The sequence below is a fragment of the Microtus pennsylvanicus genome, chromosome 1 (genome assembly GCF_037038515.1).
Source record: "Microtus pennsylvanicus isolate mMicPen1 chromosome 1, mMicPen1.hap1, whole genome shotgun sequence".
NCBI lineage: Eukaryota > Metazoa > Chordata > Mammalia > Rodentia > Cricetidae > Microtus > Microtus pennsylvanicus.
The window spans coordinates 124,567,763-124,584,664 of NC_134579.1; the positions used below are offsets into that span (position 1 = coordinate 124,567,763).

The 16,902-nt window shown below is 53.2% G+C and overlaps 1 protein-coding gene across 3 annotated transcripts in view; it reads right to left on the reverse strand.

Moving 5' to 3' along the window:
- Positions 1-2,163: 2,163 nt before the first annotated feature.
- The window catches only part of Acacb (acetyl-CoA carboxylase beta), a 125,982-nt gene continuing 111,243 nt past the window's right edge, over positions 2,164-16,902 (reverse strand). For all 3 annotated transcript variants that reach the window (XM_075983013.1, XM_075983023.1, XM_075983003.1), the window contains exons 42-53: positions 15,869-15,979; positions 14,566-14,709; positions 13,727-13,847; positions 12,759-12,855; positions 9,135-9,231; positions 8,169-8,304; positions 7,202-7,379; positions 6,701-6,813; positions 5,201-5,355; positions 4,461-4,631; positions 4,205-4,341; positions 2,164-3,636 (exon numbers count right to left, since the gene is read on the reverse strand). In XM_075983013.1, the coding sequence (XP_075839128.1) occupies positions 3,510-3,636; positions 4,205-4,341; positions 4,461-4,631; positions 5,201-5,355; positions 6,701-6,813; positions 7,202-7,379; positions 8,169-8,304; positions 9,135-9,231; positions 12,759-12,855; positions 13,727-13,847; positions 14,566-14,709; positions 15,869-15,979 (1,587 nt within the window). In that variant the 3' untranslated portion in view covers positions 2,164-3,509. The remainder of the gene's footprint in view (positions 3,637-4,204; positions 4,342-4,460; positions 4,632-5,200; positions 5,356-6,700; positions 6,814-7,201; positions 7,380-8,168; positions 8,305-9,134; positions 9,232-12,758; positions 12,856-13,726; positions 13,848-14,565; positions 14,710-15,868; positions 15,980-16,902) is intronic.

A 16,902-nucleotide genomic window follows, 5' to 3' on the forward strand; every position in this document is an offset into this window, starting at 1 on the left:
CCTCCCACAGCAGTGCATAAACTAATGTGTTCTAGCTACATGATGGAACACTGTTCAGCCTTAAAAATGGAAATCGGGGCTGGAGAGATGGCTCAGTGGTTAAGAGCATTGCCTGCTCTTCCAAAGGTCCCGAGTTCAATTCCCAGCAACCACGTGGTGGCTCACAACCATCTGAAATGAGATCTGATACCCTCTTCTGGTCTGCAGGCAGACACACAGACAGAATATTGTATACATAATAAATAAAATATTTTTAAAAAAAGGAAATCATGACACATGTCATAATATGGAGCAAGCTTGAGAACACTGAGTTAAGCGAAATAAGGGAGTATGAGTTCAGTGATGAGGTTCCAAAGTCCAGAGATAGAAAATATGGTGGGGAGGGGCTGGGAGTCATCGCAATAGGTACAAAGTTTCCTTTTTGCAAGCATGTAAAAAGTGCTTTAAAAAAGTGTCAGGTTTGGATAACCAACCTCTGACTAGTTGGCTTGTGAGGTCCCAGAGACACCCCAAACCAAATAATACAGGCAATTGCTTTTTCTTGGGTGCTCACTAGAACTTGGTATCAAGACCTTATTGCTGAGGACAGCCATGGGGGAATCGAGCTGGCGCTGAACTGGAAGTGTTCTCTGTGCTGGCTAGTTTTGGCAGTGCCGGAAGGCGTCTGGGCAAGAAAACTAATCAACTAAAGTTTGAACCCCTGTGAGATACAACAGCCTGGCAAGATACACCCACAGGTACAATGGTAACATAAATGTCATGGGTGTCACCAGCTCCTTTCTCGTCAGATTTAAGGCCTGGAACCGTTAACTGGGTCATGCACCATGGGAAGCTGATAGGCCTCGGGGGAGAACATACTTCTATCTTCTTTCTAAATGGACACAGCTATCTATACATCCATGGTGAGCACAGCTCCCCGCCCTCGTCAGAGAGGCTTCTTTTTGCAGTGGGCAGCAGCTGAGAGACTCACAGTTTGTCAAAGCGTGGAGAATAAGTGGCTGTGGCATGCTCAGCTCTACTACCGAGCTAACTCACCAACCGCTGAGCTAACTCCCCAACCATCTGAGCCTGGATTTTATTGAGAAACCTCCATCTCCCAGGTTCATCCATGGACTACACAGGACAAGACCAGGCCTGGCATCAGTCAGTGGCCACCTCTGTATGGGCCTGAACTAGGCAACAAGGTCTCTGTCCACACAGTGGTAGCTGGGCCTTCCTTCCTTCCCCTGGGGTTAGTGGCTAAGTCCCCTGAGGGGAAAATGGAAGCACTGGCCTTGTCAGGGACAATGGAGCTTGCAACTGACTGCCCATAGGCTAAATGTCAGCATCTTTACAGTGACAGCAATTAGGTATGTCTGGGACCCAACAGGAAGTCTGCCTAACCATATCCCTCTCCCTGCCCCTCCCCTGCCCACCTTCCAGAGCCTGGGTCGGCTTACTGCCCTTCCTGGGTATCTGCTGAAACAGAATGGCCTTAGGAAACACTAACTGCTGCCTCTGGGCTGAGCTATCTGAGGATGGGGCTGCTGGTCCTCTCTGAACTAGGGAAAGCATTTTTTAAAACAAAACACAAAAACGATTCAGTTTCCAATGCCTCCTCTGGCTTCAAGCATGGCTTGATTCAGAGATCCAAAAATTACCAACAGGCCTGCACCTCTCCCTTGCCCTGTGTGTGTGACAGGTTCTCTCTCTCCAATGGCACTGGAGAACTCTGGTTCACCCACCCCTTGGAAAGATGCTGAATGGACCGGAATAAAAGTAAGAGTTGTTGAGGGTCCCTAGGAGCGGATCAGCACTGTGGGAGGCTCAAGGTTCTTGTGTAGGGTGAAACCACAGGGACAATCAGTCCCCAAGTGCAGTGCAGGTGCCTGGACACACCACAGCCCTGTGTCACAGAAGGAAGGGCAGTCAGACTAGACACACCTCCCAGTCTGCCCTGTGTAACCATGGGTGAATGTCTTGACCTCTCTGAGCTTTGCCATGCCCCCTCCTCTGATGGGAAGGCATGGAAAGGGGGCGAAAGCCTGGACCTCCATCACTTAGTGCTTTATACAAAGTTCTCTGATGTTTGAAAGAGGGAGACTTTGAGAACAGTGGAGAACCTTCCATCCCCTCTACCTGTCAGGGTTCTCTGGTCCACAGAATAAGTCAAGGTCAAAGGGCTTCCTTCAAAAAAATAGTTTATTTTGTCGATCTCCCAACAGCCTCTTCAGTTCAAGTGGATGGTCAGGGCAGCAGCTACTCAGAGTCTGGGCTCTCCTCCAAATGCCAAGAGGACCTTGCCCAGAAGAGCCCTTCATCCCCTAGAATCTCCACTCCTCCCAGCCCCCCTCAGCTGCCAGGGCTGTCACTGGCTGGTGGCTGGGTCTTTCTGTTTTAACCTGGGGAACCTCAAATGGCCTGGCTTGCAGCCGGTTCCCTGGGTGACTGTAGCCTCAGCCCGGGGCGATGCTCCATGCCGTCAGACACTGCACAGAAGGTCACTAGGTGGTGGCTGACGGCCCCAGCCTCTGTCACTGGCACAGAATATCTCTCTCAGACCCTGCCGCTGTGGGGCCTGCGGGTGCTGGCAAAGTCTTCATGAGCAAATCTGGGGTACCTGCAGCGCAGCCCCAGAGCCGCAGCTCCGCCGTGGTATCAAGGCATGTGGTGAGGAAGTGGAGGGGCGAAGTGGCAACACTAACTGTGTTTAGGGACAGCCTCTCTGTGCTCAGGCAGGAGGGTACTTGGTACCCAAAGGGTGGCCAATCTGTAGGAGGCATGGGGTCCAGTCCTTGCTCCACTTGGGAAGAGAAGGCTAACAGAGCCTGGGAGCCGAGGCATGAGGAGTCCTCCAGCTCTGCCGGACACCAAGTATCCAACCCATTGTTCTCTTCATCTTTGGAACCAGCTCGTCCATAGGACGGTCTTCCTGTCTCAGGAGGGCCACTGTCCATAGGACAGTCTTCCTGTCTCAGGAGGGCCACTGTCCATAGGATGGTCTTCCTGTCTCAGGAGGGCCACTTGGAGAACAAAATGCCATTTTACTCTCTTAATTGAACAAAGGAAATTGTTTTTGCCCTTGCTTGGGTGACTAAGTATCGTGATCAGCCTTGTCACAGAAAGAGGTTTCCTTGGGTCTTCTCTGGTGTGTTTTCTTTAGCACATTTATTCTGTTGTAGGACAAGAGCTGCTGAGCGTGAACCAGTGTACAAGCGCCTTGAGATGAGATAGTGAGCCGAGACACTGGCCCCCCATTCCAGGCAAAGCACAAGAACTTGGGGTGCCCGGTTCAGTTCACCTCCAAGATGTAGCGGAGTTATCCACTGGGACAAACCCTCGGGTTCCCAGGGAAGGGGAGGCTGCGCCTGCCCGGCAGAAACACAGGGGCCTTTTGTCCAGGAACATGCTGGTCAGGAACAGCAGCTGCATTTGTAGAGTGCTCAGGATGTCTTTGTGGGTTTTCCCAAAACAAGCCCCAGGGTCCTGCGAAGGCCCACCGCATGGCCACTCCCGTGGTCCAGAGTACCTCAGGGGGAAGCCGGGCTCTCCGTGGTAGACAACAGCTGAGCCACCTGTATCCGCTCAGCCGGGCTGAGGTGCTGGCTCAGGTACGCCACACAGTCCATGGTCACCTCTGGGTTTTCCTGAACCAGACTACAGGGAAGGGAAGAGACAGGTGGGTCACTCACCAGTTGGCTCAGTGGTTTCTAGGTGGCAGTGTCCTTGTTTAGACATGTTTCTCTTGGGTGGGCCAGAGCCCAGGGTTCTAACTTCTTCCACCTATGTTCACTTAGAGAATGGGGTGGGGTTGGGGGTTGGGGAAATAGTCCTGTAGTGGGGGGGATTCCGATGTAGGGAGCAGAAGGCCTCAGGGTGACACAGCCCTATCCAGTCACTGGTTGTGTGACGTGACCCAAGGTGTGATACACCTGAGCCCCACCCAGCTTCATACCTGAAACAGGACCAGGAATCCTGTGATCCACCTCCTTGGAGACTAGGAAATACTGACAGGGAGGGAGCCTGCATCCTCAGCCCTGGGGTTTGCGATGGGGGTCCTTCTAATCAACAAGGTACTAGCTATGAGGCAAGAAGTCATGGACCACAGTTCTGGTGTGTGTGTGGGGGGGGGGGGAGGAGTAATCGCCCTGGGCTGCGGCTGGGCCTGATCCTGACACTGTGGCAGGCCAGTGAGCCAGAGGCTGGCCACAGGCATGCTGCTCACCTCTGGATAGTCTTGAGGACAGTGTCCCGCTTCAGGTAATTGATGTTCTCACGGATGGTGGAGCGCAGGCCATCCCTGGCTGACCAGTGCTGTTCCAGCCACTGGACCACCACCTGGTTGCTGTCCCATTGGTAGGCCTGGGGGGGGTCAATGGGTAGAGTCTACCTCAGGTGGGAATGCTGCTGAGGGACACAGCTGGCAGTCCTTACGCCCCATGCCTGCACACAATCGCTCCCTTCTCCCTGCTCAGGCCCACCTTGACAGGGCCCTCAGTCTCCACAAACCAGCGTCGTAGCATGGACTGTGTGTGCTCATGGCTCAGGTCGGGGCTGGCGTGGAGAATCTCCTGCTTCACCTGAGCCTCCAGCAGCAGCCGGCGCAGCCTCCAGTATAAGAAGGTGCGTGCAGTCTTCCATTCCAGCACGTCCTGTGGACAGGTTCAGCTGAGCACCCACAAAGGGGAGGGGGCAGGAACTGCTCAGCGCTAGGCCCCAGGCTGGCTACCTGACGTGTGCCCACCCCATCCTAGAAGCAGGGATATCATGCATAGGGCGCCGAGCTCCTCCTGAGGGAGACACAGAGCAGGCTCTGAAGGACCCTCAGTACCTGGCATGGCCTCTGAATCAAACTGGTGTCCACATTTACCTCTGCTGGCACAAAACTCGATCTCAGGTTGGTTCCCCAAAGAAAACTGGCCAGCCAGCTATGGACATGGGCCAGTGGACGAGGCTGTCCTCTTAGGAGCCAGTCACAGGCTAGTGTCAGCACAAACAAGGCTTCAAGCCTCACAGAAGCTGCAGACTAAGCGATCTGAACACACTCAAGTTACTCCAGCGTGTTCAAAACCTGAGACCCCTCGGGGTGAGAGGCTGCAGGCTCCTGCTGACACACTCAGACTGAATGGTCCTGAGGGCCCTCCGAGCCCCAGCTTGGCTCCATCCCAAACCCCTATGCATTCCTCTGTGTCTGGGTCCCCGGTGGCCTCTGGGGACTTGCCGAGATGATTCCCTTCTCCAGCATGTGGCCGGGCGTGTCGTGCAGGTCGGCGAACTGCACTGCCACCTGGTGGTAGATGGGGAACAGCAGGTCCTCTCGGGCCTTCAGCTGGCCCTCCAGCTCCTTGCGGTCCTTGTCAGGGAGCTGGGCTGTCCCTGCAGGTGAGCAGACATCAGGTCAGGACTCCAGGGGCTGTGAGAGATGGCCATGTGGTGTTGGGCTAGTTTGTTTGCTTGCTTGTTTTGAAAAGCCACAAAACCGAACAAGAGGCCTTGCCCTGTGATAGTCTGGCCTGCCATGCCAACACTGCTTCTAAATCAAGTTCTGTAGCCTCAGAAGTGCACCCAAAGCCCCAAGACAGCCCCTGGGGGGGGGGGACCCCAGGCCTGCCCAGGCTTCAGCTGCTGTCTGCAGATATATAATAAAAACAGTGGGGACATATTAATTCCATGGTAGCAGACACGTGGGACAGATTCTGGAAACACACAAACCAACACATCTCTGTTGGGGGAAACGGGTAGTAAGGAATGAAGACAACACTGTATAACAAGGAAAGCCAGCGTTAGAATCCCAAGGGGTCAGCGAGCTGACTCTGGAGAATGGTGCTTGGTGCCAAGCCCCCCGGGACCCATGTGGTGGAAGCAGAGAACCAGTTTCCACAAGCTGTCCTCTGACCTCCACACGTGTGCTGTGGCACGGGCATGCACAAACACACAAAATAGATGTAATAAAAGGGAAAGAAACCAGGCTGGAGAGATGGCTCAGAAGTTAAGAATACTGACTATCCTGAGTTCAATTCCCAGCAACCATATGGTGGCTCACAACCATCTGTAATGGGGTCTGGTGTCCTCTTCTGGCTGCAGGCAAACATGCTCAGAACAGTGTATGCGCAATAAATATAACAAATCATTAAAAAAGATAAGAGATATTTCAAGATATAATGCCAGTTCCACACAAACCCAGTCATGAAGTGTAGACCCAAATCAGAGGTGAACCCAAAGGAAGTGCACGCTGTAACAGACGTGCGGGCTGCACAGTTACATACACGGCCACCACATGGACATCTGGGAAGAGTGGCATCAAAGATCAAGAATGAAGCAAATACAATGGATAAAAATTATTTATCTCTGCCCAGGGAGGACATGATGTCTTCTAAAGGGACATTATAATTATCCAAGTTCTGGTGTTCTCCATGGGCCCCAAATGTTTCAGCTATCTCACGCTATGCCTGTGGAACAGTGAACTGTGGGATCACGGGGTGAACGCCCTGAAGCTCGTGAGTGCGGATAGGACACCACATGGAATGCTCCACCTTGGCTCCTGAGATAGGGCTGTACTCTGAACACAGAGGCTCTGAAAGGTAATTTCATGTTTATTCCTGGCCCCTTTGCCGAGACATCTCACTGTGGACATGTCTGGAAGGGCCTGGGTGGGTTTGATGGCTGTGTGTGACCCATCTCATTCTGCTGACGTCTTTGCCGACCTGCGTGACCCACTTACCCAGCTGTGCCACGAGTTTCTTGCACACTGGGTCTATCCTTCTCATGGTCTTCACCAGATCTTTCTTCCGGAACTTAATCTCCACAGTGCCCTCCGGCTCTAGAACACCGCCCCTGAACAGAGAAGAGGAGAGAGGTGGGGGGGGGGGGCTAGGGTCTCCCTGCTCTCCTGCCCCCAACTCCTTTTTCTTAATTCTTGGCAAGTATTATGACCGTGAGTGTGTGTGTGTGTGTAAGCCTGTGAAAGTCATAGGTCAGTGTCAGCTGTCTTTCCTTGCCCTCCACTGTACTTTTTGAGACAGGGTCTCTCACAGAACTGGAGCTCACTGATTTGGTCAGGCTGACTACTCATCAAGCCCCAGGGCCTCCCTATCTCTGCCCACCACCCTGGGAGTCAAGGTTCTGTGTGCACGCTGCCCGCCCAGCTTCTTGTCCGTCCCCGGACGGAGCCCTCTGAGGGTCTAACTAGCTCTGCGGAGTAGGCCCTGAGTGACACACCCACCTGCTCTCTTTGTCGGCATACATCTCAATGCACAGGGGGTTGATGGTGGAGTCCAGGACAACCCATGAGCCCCCACGGAGCTCGGCATAAGGCGGGATGTAGGTGAGAATTGGCTGCTTGTACTGCCGGAGGCCGTCCACAATGTAGGCTCCAAACTTCAGCATCTGCTCATACATGTCTGCAAAGCGAGGCCTGCTTAGGACAGGCCCCAGTGACCTATCCACGAAACCTACAGCCTTCTCTGCCCCAGCTGCCGAGGGAAAGCTGGGGGCTGGGCAGGGTCTGGCTCCTTCCCTCAGGGGCTGCCATGTGACCTTGGGCAGGTTGCCCTCCTGCCTGGGTGTGTCCTCATCTGTGAACACCGCAGGGTCTGCTGTGTTCTAATCCCCTCCAACTCTGAGTGAGATGCCCCAGCCCACCCCTGTATCCTGTACACACAACCCCCATAGCATAGGTCCCTGCTTTGCATCACCGGGAGGTCCCTCCAAGTCCCCATACCCTACATGGTGACACTGCAATGCTGGTCAGCATCAGTGCTGTGTGTGGAACCAGAGCATGGGACCCTCACTGCAGGGTCCCCATTCACAAACAAAGGGGTTGGGGACTCAGAGAAGTCACCCAGCTCTCAAGGATACACATGTGCCTCTCTTCCTCCTCAGCTGCTTCCTCAGCAGCCAGTGAGAACCGCTATCTCTCTGGACATTCTGGGTGACTTAGAGGGGCTCGCGCAACCATAAGGTTGTGAATGGCCATATGCCTTCCTCACCTTACCACACAGAAAGACAACTACCCAGGTCACCAGGGAGCTGGCAGAGCAGACCTCCCTGCCCTGCCCTTCACACGACCTCAGGAAGTCACCTGCTTCTCATGCTCAGTTCCTCATCTATAAACCAGCTGGTTACTTGACCTGTGTCCTCGCCTGACTGTTGAGAGACCCAGTAGAGGGATGCGGAGGGGCTGCACTCACCCTTCATGCCACCTGAGAAGCCTCTCCAGTTGGCAAAGATGATGAGGGGCAGGTGCTCGTGGTTGAAGTCCCTGATGGCCTGTGCTGTCTTGTAGGCAGAGTCTGGGAACCACACCTGGCCCGCCTGCTGGATGATCTGGGACACAGAGTCACTTAAGTCAGACAGTAACCCTGGACACAGGGACAACAGGGCCAGTGGTCACAGCCTCTACTGTCCTCTACTGTTTATGTCAACTTGACCCAGAGAAACATTTCTCAGCTGAGAAAAATGCCTCATAAGATCCAGCTGCAGGGCATTTCCTTAATCAGTATTGTTGGAGGAGGGCCCAGCCCACTGTGGGTGGGGCCACCCCTGGGCTGCTGGTCCTGGGTTCTATAAGAAAGCAGACTGAGCAAGCCATGGGGAGCAAACCAGTAAGCATCACCTCCATGGCCTCTGCATCAGCTCCTGCCTCCTGGTTCCTGCCCTGTCTGAGTTCCTGTCCTGAATTCCTGTCCTTCAGTGATGAACAGTGTGATGTGGAAGAATAAGCTGAATTAACCCTTTCCTCTCCAAGCTGCTTTGGTTATGGCATCTCATTACCACAGTAACCTTTACCAGAACATGTACCCTTATACATGCTCCAGAGCCAAGGCTCCCCAGTAACCCCAAACCCATACCCTCTGGACCTCAACAGCTCCCCCTATTCTCATACACAGTCTGTCACCACACTGGTTTAGGCTGGACTGCAGGTCCCAGTAGCAGTACAGTGGATGTAGGGATGGGGCACACAAAGGACCTTTACCACCCGGGCAAGAAGCCTGGAATAGAATATTATGTGTCCCACGGAGTGTGGAGGGGCAACAGGCAGAGCCTCCAGGCCAATCCCTGCTGGAGGCCTCTGCTCCCTGGCTCTCAGCACCATGGAAGCGGAAGCTTCTCTGGGCTGTCAGCAGTGCTCATAGTGGTCATGGCTCCTGGCTCACCTTGGCTTCAGAATCCAGGTTGGCAGGGTCGGCAGGGACAGCCACCTCCACAGTCCGAGTCTCCACGGCAATCACCCCCACGGGGATGCCCCCCAACCTGCAAGGTGAGCACACATGAGTTCAGCACTGGGCTGCCCTTTGAGATCTCAGGGCCCCAGCGTCTACCCAGCCTGCTGCAGGCACTTCCAGGTGGGACTGGAGGTACACTGCGGAGCTGGCTGCAAGGCAGAGGTGGGGAGAGCTCTAGGTGCCCTGCTAGGGTGAGAACAGTCAGGGCAGCGTGGTACTGAACCCATGGAGCGGTCTGTGCCTCAGGCTAGGCATCTAAAAGGTCAAGTGTGAAGCACACACAGTTCCCAGCGTTCAGCTTCAGATTCCCCTCTGTGGTACTAGGATGGAACTCGGGACTCTGCATGTGCCAGGCAGGTGCTTTGCAACCTAGCTACACCCCAGCTCTAAATGGTGACATCAATCATTCCGCGTGGCCAGCAGCTACACACTGCGGAGCTTGGGTGATGAACTAAGTTACACAGGGGAAGTTTGAAGCAAGCCAGGATTGGTGGCATAGGTCTGCCACCCAGCTACCTAGGAAGCCAAGGCCAGCCTGGGCTACACAAGATACTGACTTGAAATAAAAACCAAAGAGCTGGGATATGGCTCATGGTACAGCTTTTTGCCTGGCATGCATGGGGCCCTGGGTTCCACCTCCAGTACTCAAAACTGGGGAGGGGGTGAGCAGCACCAAGTGTCAAAGAGTTTGGCTCAGATGAGACCATGACATCACTACCTGTCACTCTGGGCTGTCCTTTATCCCCACAGCAACCCTTACTAGGGAAGTGGGGCAGGGCCGTCTCCACAGAGAGAGCTCCAGGTCATTCCAGGATTATACAAAAGGGTTTGTAAAATAAATAGGAGACTATAACTAAAGGCTAATGACACACAATTTTTACAGCTTTAACTCTGTGCACGTGTGTGTGTCTGTGTGTGTGTGTGTGTGTGCGCGCGCGCGCGCGCGTGCGCGCATATGCTATGGTGCAGGTGTGGAGTGAATGGGCCTTTGGAGTGTCTGCTCTCATTTACCTTTAATGCAGGTTCTGGGGAACAAACTGCAGGGTGAGACTGTGACCTGCTGAGCCATCTCACCGGGGCCCTGTGCTTACAACTGAGGTAAAGAAAAGCCCTGTGAGCACTTAAAGAACATGTGATAAATATGAAGAGCTCAGCACGGCACTGATCGCACCAATGGTTGTCACGCTAATCCTTTGGGCTCAATTATTATCTCCATTTAACAGACAAGGCTCTGGAAGCCCAGAGATGGGAAGCTTGGGACTGGGTTCATCCTAATCAGGACCCAGCCAAGACAAGCTCAATAGAGGTCTGAGTCTCAGCAGTTTACCCTGAGGCAATACCTGGTTCTGATAAAAGACCACAAACTGAGACTACCCAGGCACTACCCAGAAACAGACTGTTTGGTTGGAAGTGACACCCCAGCCCCTGACACCTGTTATGATTTTCATCTCGTTTTTTTAATTTATTTATTTATTAAGGATTCATCTCTTTAAGAGACAAGCCACACCCACTCCCTCCCCCATCCACTGAGGCAGGCTGATCTGCAGCTTCCGGCCTGAGTTCACTCTCTTTCCATCTTTCTCTTCCTCTTGGAGAGGCAGCTTCTTCGCTTCTGCCTCTCTCCCCACTTCTCCCCACTTTTCTCTCTCTCTCTCTGTCTTCTTCTCCCTGCCCTCCTCTAAGTAATAAATATCTAATTCTATTCTGTACGATGTGTCTGTCCACCTGTCTCCTACCCACTGCCTGCTCACAGGCCAGGCTAGCTGGGACCAGCCCACCCACCATGTGTCTCCCTGCTTGAGACCAGCCACCGCTTGGGGACCAGCAGCTGTCTCTACCTGGGACTGGCTGCTCCCAGAGCCTGCTACCTGCCTACTGCTGCCGGGGATCTTGCAGCATTTTTGAAAAATCACCCCTATATCCAAGGAGTCTGAGATGTTTGGTTGGAAGCATCACCCCACTCCCTTGCATCCATCCCAAGCCCCTCCCTTGGGAGTTGCCACAGTCCAGACTCCAGCTCTGAGAAAGTCTACCAAACCCCTCCCCAGAGAGGGTCAAGACCTCTCCCACAGGCTATTTAAACTGCCTCCCCCAGAGACCAAACACTTGGTCTTTCCAGTTCTCCTTTCCCCTGGGGGGCCTGAAGGGCTACCAGGGAGGGCTGGCATCCATTAAACCTGGGCTTTTTCTAATTCGGTTTGATTTGGTCTGATTTGGATTATTGCCTAGGCGGAGAGGTTTGTTGGGCTGCAAAAATTTTACATAGACCTTTCAAAGGAAATTCCTAATGTTCCCAACCATTGTAGATAGGATCACCTGCCAGCATACAACCATCACTTTTCACCAGGACACCCCTAGACAAATATCAGCTAATCGGGGGTCTTAAACCTTAGAAATCCCTCACCCCTTTTGCTACTATAAAAATCCAACTCTAATTGAGCTCGGGGCTCTCCGATCACTCCAATATGTTGGACACATGGAGAGACCAAGTTTGCAAACTTGTGTAAGAATAAAGACTCTTTGCTTTTACATACAGGACTTGGTCTCCTGGTTGGTTTTGAGGGGACCAGGTGATCTGGGTCTGTAGCTGTGATGTCATGCTGGGAATCCCAAGAGGACACAGCTTTGACCACACTCTCTGGTGACTGGAGCTTCTTTATTATCCTCTGGTTTACACTTTGACAAGTTGACTTCCATATCCCAAAAACATCTTAATTAAGTCTCCAAAGGGACAATGCCAAGTGCAAATTCTCCATCAGGTATACCACGGGTTTTCCAGGGTTTTCCCAACCAAGTTTTGCATAGGCTCTGCACCTTTGGGAAATGCTCCTGCAGGATTACCATATGCTAAACAGAAGGTGCTGAAGACAAAAGGAGTAAAGCTACTGGGACACTCAGGAGCCAGCTACAGCTACGGAGGAGTTCCCCTTCACACACACACACACACACACACACACACACACACACACACACAAAACCTGGTGGGTCCATCTAATGCCAACTTGTATGTAAGTTTGCAGGGCTGACCGCTTGGCACTGGACAGCTTCCTCCGCTGCCTGCAGTTCTCTGTGTGGGGTTTTCCCTGACCTGCTTGGCATGTTTATGGGTGTCATCCTTGTTCAGCTCACACGTTTTGTTTTTTACTCTTGGAGTCCGTGTGGTATATAAGCATACATTGTGTGTGGGGGTAGGTGTGTGTGTGTGCACGCGTGCATGTGTGTGTATGTGTATACCTGCATGTAGAGTTCCCTGTCAGGTTTCTCTAGCTCATCTTCTGTCATAACCTGGAGTTTACCAGCAAGCTGCTAGGCTCTGGCTCTGTAACCATAGTGCTGGGATCCCCTGCATTGCTGTGCCAAGCTTGTCACGTGGGTGCCAGGGACCTGAACTCGGGCCCTTAGGCTTACATGGCCTTAGCCATCTCCCTACTCCCTAAATTTGCCTTTTGCATTCAGAAAAGTCAGAGACCAAGAACCATGGCAGTCCCGGCCTAGTGCTTGAGAGTCCCGAGCCTCGTGGGCAGCTGTGTAGAGCCCACCCCCATCTTGTGTCACCTTGCTCGTCCGGTCACCACGGTCTGAGCCCAGGGTGCCATGATTTCCATGAAACTGCCATGGTCGAAGAATCCGCTCTGCCAGGAACTCTTCAGAGCTGTGGGCAGAAGGATGGCAGTCCTGGCTGAGGGCTGGAGAGGCCCAGGGTCTGCCTGGTGAGCACACTGCAGCAGCTGGCCTTGACCACATAGTCCTGTGCCCTTTCTGCTGGGGAACCTTATTCTGGCCCACTGGCTATAGAGGAAACAGCTCCCCCATGTCCCAGAGAGACACACTGTGACAGCAGCAACGTAGCCACTGATGGGTGGGGGTGGGGACAGTGATGGGAAGGTGATGAAAATGGTTGTCACTCTGACAAGAGGTAGAAGGCCTGGCAGCGGCTGGATGCCAGGGAATAAACCCTCCTGCTTCAGCCTCTGCCTCAGGGCTCGGGGCTATCCACAGGATAGAGCACACAGTGGGTAAGAAACCGATGCCTTCTAATGGAGCCGCTGCTGGAGGGTAAGGGTCTGTAAAACCCAAGAAGCCACTGGAACCCTTGCCTCAGGCACAGCACACAAAATTCTAGACATGGGTTGGCTTCGGGTGATGGGACAGCTTAGCCAGAGACGTTCCTTAGAGAAGGAGAAAGCATGGGTGCATGACTGTGATCTGTGTGTGTGTGTGTGTGTGTGTGTGTGTGTGTGTGTGTGTGTGTGTGTAAGAAGCCAGCCTCCTCTGTGAGGGTCTAGCCAGAGGGAAAGAGAGGCAGGAGGGAGGCCCTGGCCAGTGCTGAACCCTAGCCCCTGCCTCCAGAAACCAGAGCTGTTTCCAACCTTTGTTGGTCCACCCCCTCCTTTGAGCTCACATGCACCCCCCCCCCCAGTAAATAAGGACAGACATAAATGCTTCCACCAAAATGGCCCTTTACAGTAGACCCAGAAAAAAAACCCAAATCTGGAGTCTCCAAAAAACACTTTACAACTTACTTGGGTGAGGCCTCCCTGCAAGCATCCACCTGGGGTCATAGGGAGCTTTGGATGGGATGAATTCAATTTCCCTGTCGATGGGGTCAGTAGGAGTGATGATGGGGACTGGGCTGCGGTTGTCCTAGAAAAAAAAACACCAAAGCCATTTCATTCAGTCCCTGGGGCATGGCGGTGAAGACCACTACACATCTGAGTGCTCTCCCCTCCGACTGTGCGCATGCCTAGCTGTGCAGCCCTCAAGCCACGGCTCCAGCTGTAAAATAAGTGGCAACTTCTGTCTGCCTTCTCCTGAGACCTTTTAGAGCTCCGGGAGCCACTCAGGACCAGCATTCTCTCAGCTGGGCGATTGAAGAAACAGAGGCACAAGTATCTGCTAGTCGAGATCTAGTTAGAGCAGTCCTGTGGGGACGACCGATAGCTAATCAGTCCAGTCCAGGGGAGTCCTAGGGAGGATCTGCAGAGAGCTGAGCCATGGGCATCAGTCCCCCTCATCGCCATGATAACACAGTTCCAGAAAGGAGAAAGAGGAAGGTCAGAAGGACTGGGAGGCTGGTCCAGGATTACAGTGCTTCTGAAGAGGAAGCCAGGAATGGATCCAGGCTGACCATGAGGTATGAGGCCTGCTGTGGTCCAATGTCACCCTTTTCTAAAGGATCAGTAGACAGCGTCCCTGCATCCTACAGCACATCAGAGCCTCCCCAAAAGCAAAGGACAGGGCTGGGTATACGAGAGGGGAGTGGGAGGCCAAGCAAGCCTGGTCCCACATGTGATGCTCTTTTCCCCACCCTCCCTACCACCAGGTACCTAATCCCATAGGCTCCCAGGCTGCCAGGGAATACCTTCGGTATATACGACAGCCAATCCAGAATGGTACAGACTCCCTCGAAGTCATCTGGCACAGTGACGTGGGAGACCCCGTTGTTGTGCATGATCTGCACACCTCCCAGCTGGTTGTTGGACGTGTAGACCTCTCTTCCCAGGACCTGAGTTGGCACAGCACAGTTAGCAAGGACACTCCATCTTGCTGGGTCCTCTGCTCTGGCTGCCTGTCAGAATGACCTGGGAGCTTCTGAGACACCGGCCACCCAGGCTGTACCCAGCCGATCCCTTCAGGCATTGGTGGTCCCTGTGTCCTTAAGATTTCGGGAAACTCTGATATGCAGCCCAGTTTGGGAATCACCAATGCCTGTGTGGACATAAAGGGTTCCTGCTTCAGCGGCATGTCTGCTGTTGGGCCTAGGGGTCAAATGTCCACCCAGATGCTGCTGATGCAAAGCCACACACGGAACTCCCCAGTGGGCTCTGAGTGGACACGAAACATGGAGACTCCAGGGCCATGTGGAAAATCCTGCAGGACACTAAAACAAGCAGGCTCTTGGTTTTCACACTCATGGGTCAGACTTAACCACAGACAAGCCGAAATGTAACAGTTCTCCCAAAACATAGAAGAAGCAAAATTGTGAATGGGGCCTTTCTTAGTATCCTGCAAAGTATGGTGCATCTTTCATAATATTTCTAATGTAAACTAGAGAGTTAGTTCCAGGAGCAGGGATCACAAGGGGATGGGAAAACTGCAAACTGAAAAAAATATAGCACTTGCTTCAGGAAGGGAGCTGGGTTTCTGTTGTTGTCTTTTCAAGACAGGGTTTCTCAGAACTCACTTTGTAGACCAGGCTGACCTCGAACTCACAGAGATCCGCCTGCCTCTGCCTCCCGAGAGCTGGGATCAAGGGTCGGAAACTGGTTTGTATTGTGAACCCACAATAGCTGGTGTGGCAGTGTGAATGAAAATGCTCCCCATAGACTCACAGGGAGTGACAGTAGGAGGTGTGACCTTGCTGGAGGAAGCCTGTCATTAGGGGGAGGGCTTGCTTTGAGGTTTCAGATGCTTAAGTTTGTCCCTCCTGCCTGCTAGTGCAAATGCTGAACTCGCAGCCCCCTTTCTGGCACCGAATCTGCCACTGTGATAATGGACTAAACCACTGCACTGTAAGCCACTTAAATGTTTTCCTTTATAAGAGTTGCCATGGTCATGGCGTCTCTTCACAGCAAAAGTCAGCAATAATAGCTGGTGAAGACAGCGGGCCGCGATGTCTGACTGGGTCCCCACATCACCCCTCCCCGGGCCTCGCCTATGGTTACCTTGTTGAGAGCACTGGCTCCAGTGAGGATGATGTGGGAGTTTTCCACCTGGATCACCCGCTGGCCAAGCCTCACCAAGTAGGCCCCAATTCCGAGGGCGCGGCAGGTCACCTGTGGAGACAAGACCAGAGGCTGGTGGGTCACCCTCCATGGAGAGTGGTTTCTCCCTGTATAGCCACAGCCAGCCTAGAACTCTCTAAAAAATGATCCGCCTGCCTCTGCCTCCCTGGTACTGGGATTACAGGTGTGTGCCACAGCTGGCTGGAGCCTGGCTTTCTCCATCACTTGTCCAAGCTTGGCTTCTGGTATTATCTGCACCTTAAACATTGCTCAGAGGCCCAGCTAAAGATGGTAGAAACCCTAAGAGGGGGCCCTGTAGGATTCTCTAGGAGATTGGAGGCTGGTCACCATGAGGCCCATAAGACCCGGCCGGCAGCTTCCTCGATCTGCTTTGCCGAGCAACCAATCTCTGCCACTCATTCCCACAAGAGGTTAAAGCACCAGGGCCAAGAGATCATGTGGACCTCTGAAACTCCGAGTCCAAATTAACCTTTTCTCTTATATTTTTGGTTGTGAGCCTAGCCTTTAACAGCTGAACCATCTCTCCAGCCCAACCCTTTCTCTTTAGAAGCCGAGTAAACCACGTGACTTTTATACAAAAGGAAGGAGGTCAACCAGAAGGGCATTGGGAAGGCCAGCGGCACACACTGGCCCTGCCGGTGCTGAGCCCATCTGCAAAGGCCTCGAGAATGTGTAGGAACTGCTGACCCCTGAGCAAAATCTGCGCCGAGTCAATACCACGGGCCACGATTTCCAGGGTCTCTGAAACAGGCTTTTGTTACGTAGCCCAGGCTGGCCTCAAACTCCAGGTTCCCCCCCTCAGCCTCCCAAGCGCTGGGATTGCAGGGGTGCATGGCCACCTCCCCTCCCCTTCCTGCTGTGTTTATGAGCTATGACTAGCTCCTGGGGCAGCCACGTGAAGACAGGCCCTGAGCGACAGGTTCTCACTGAAGAGTTCTGTCACCGACTGAAAC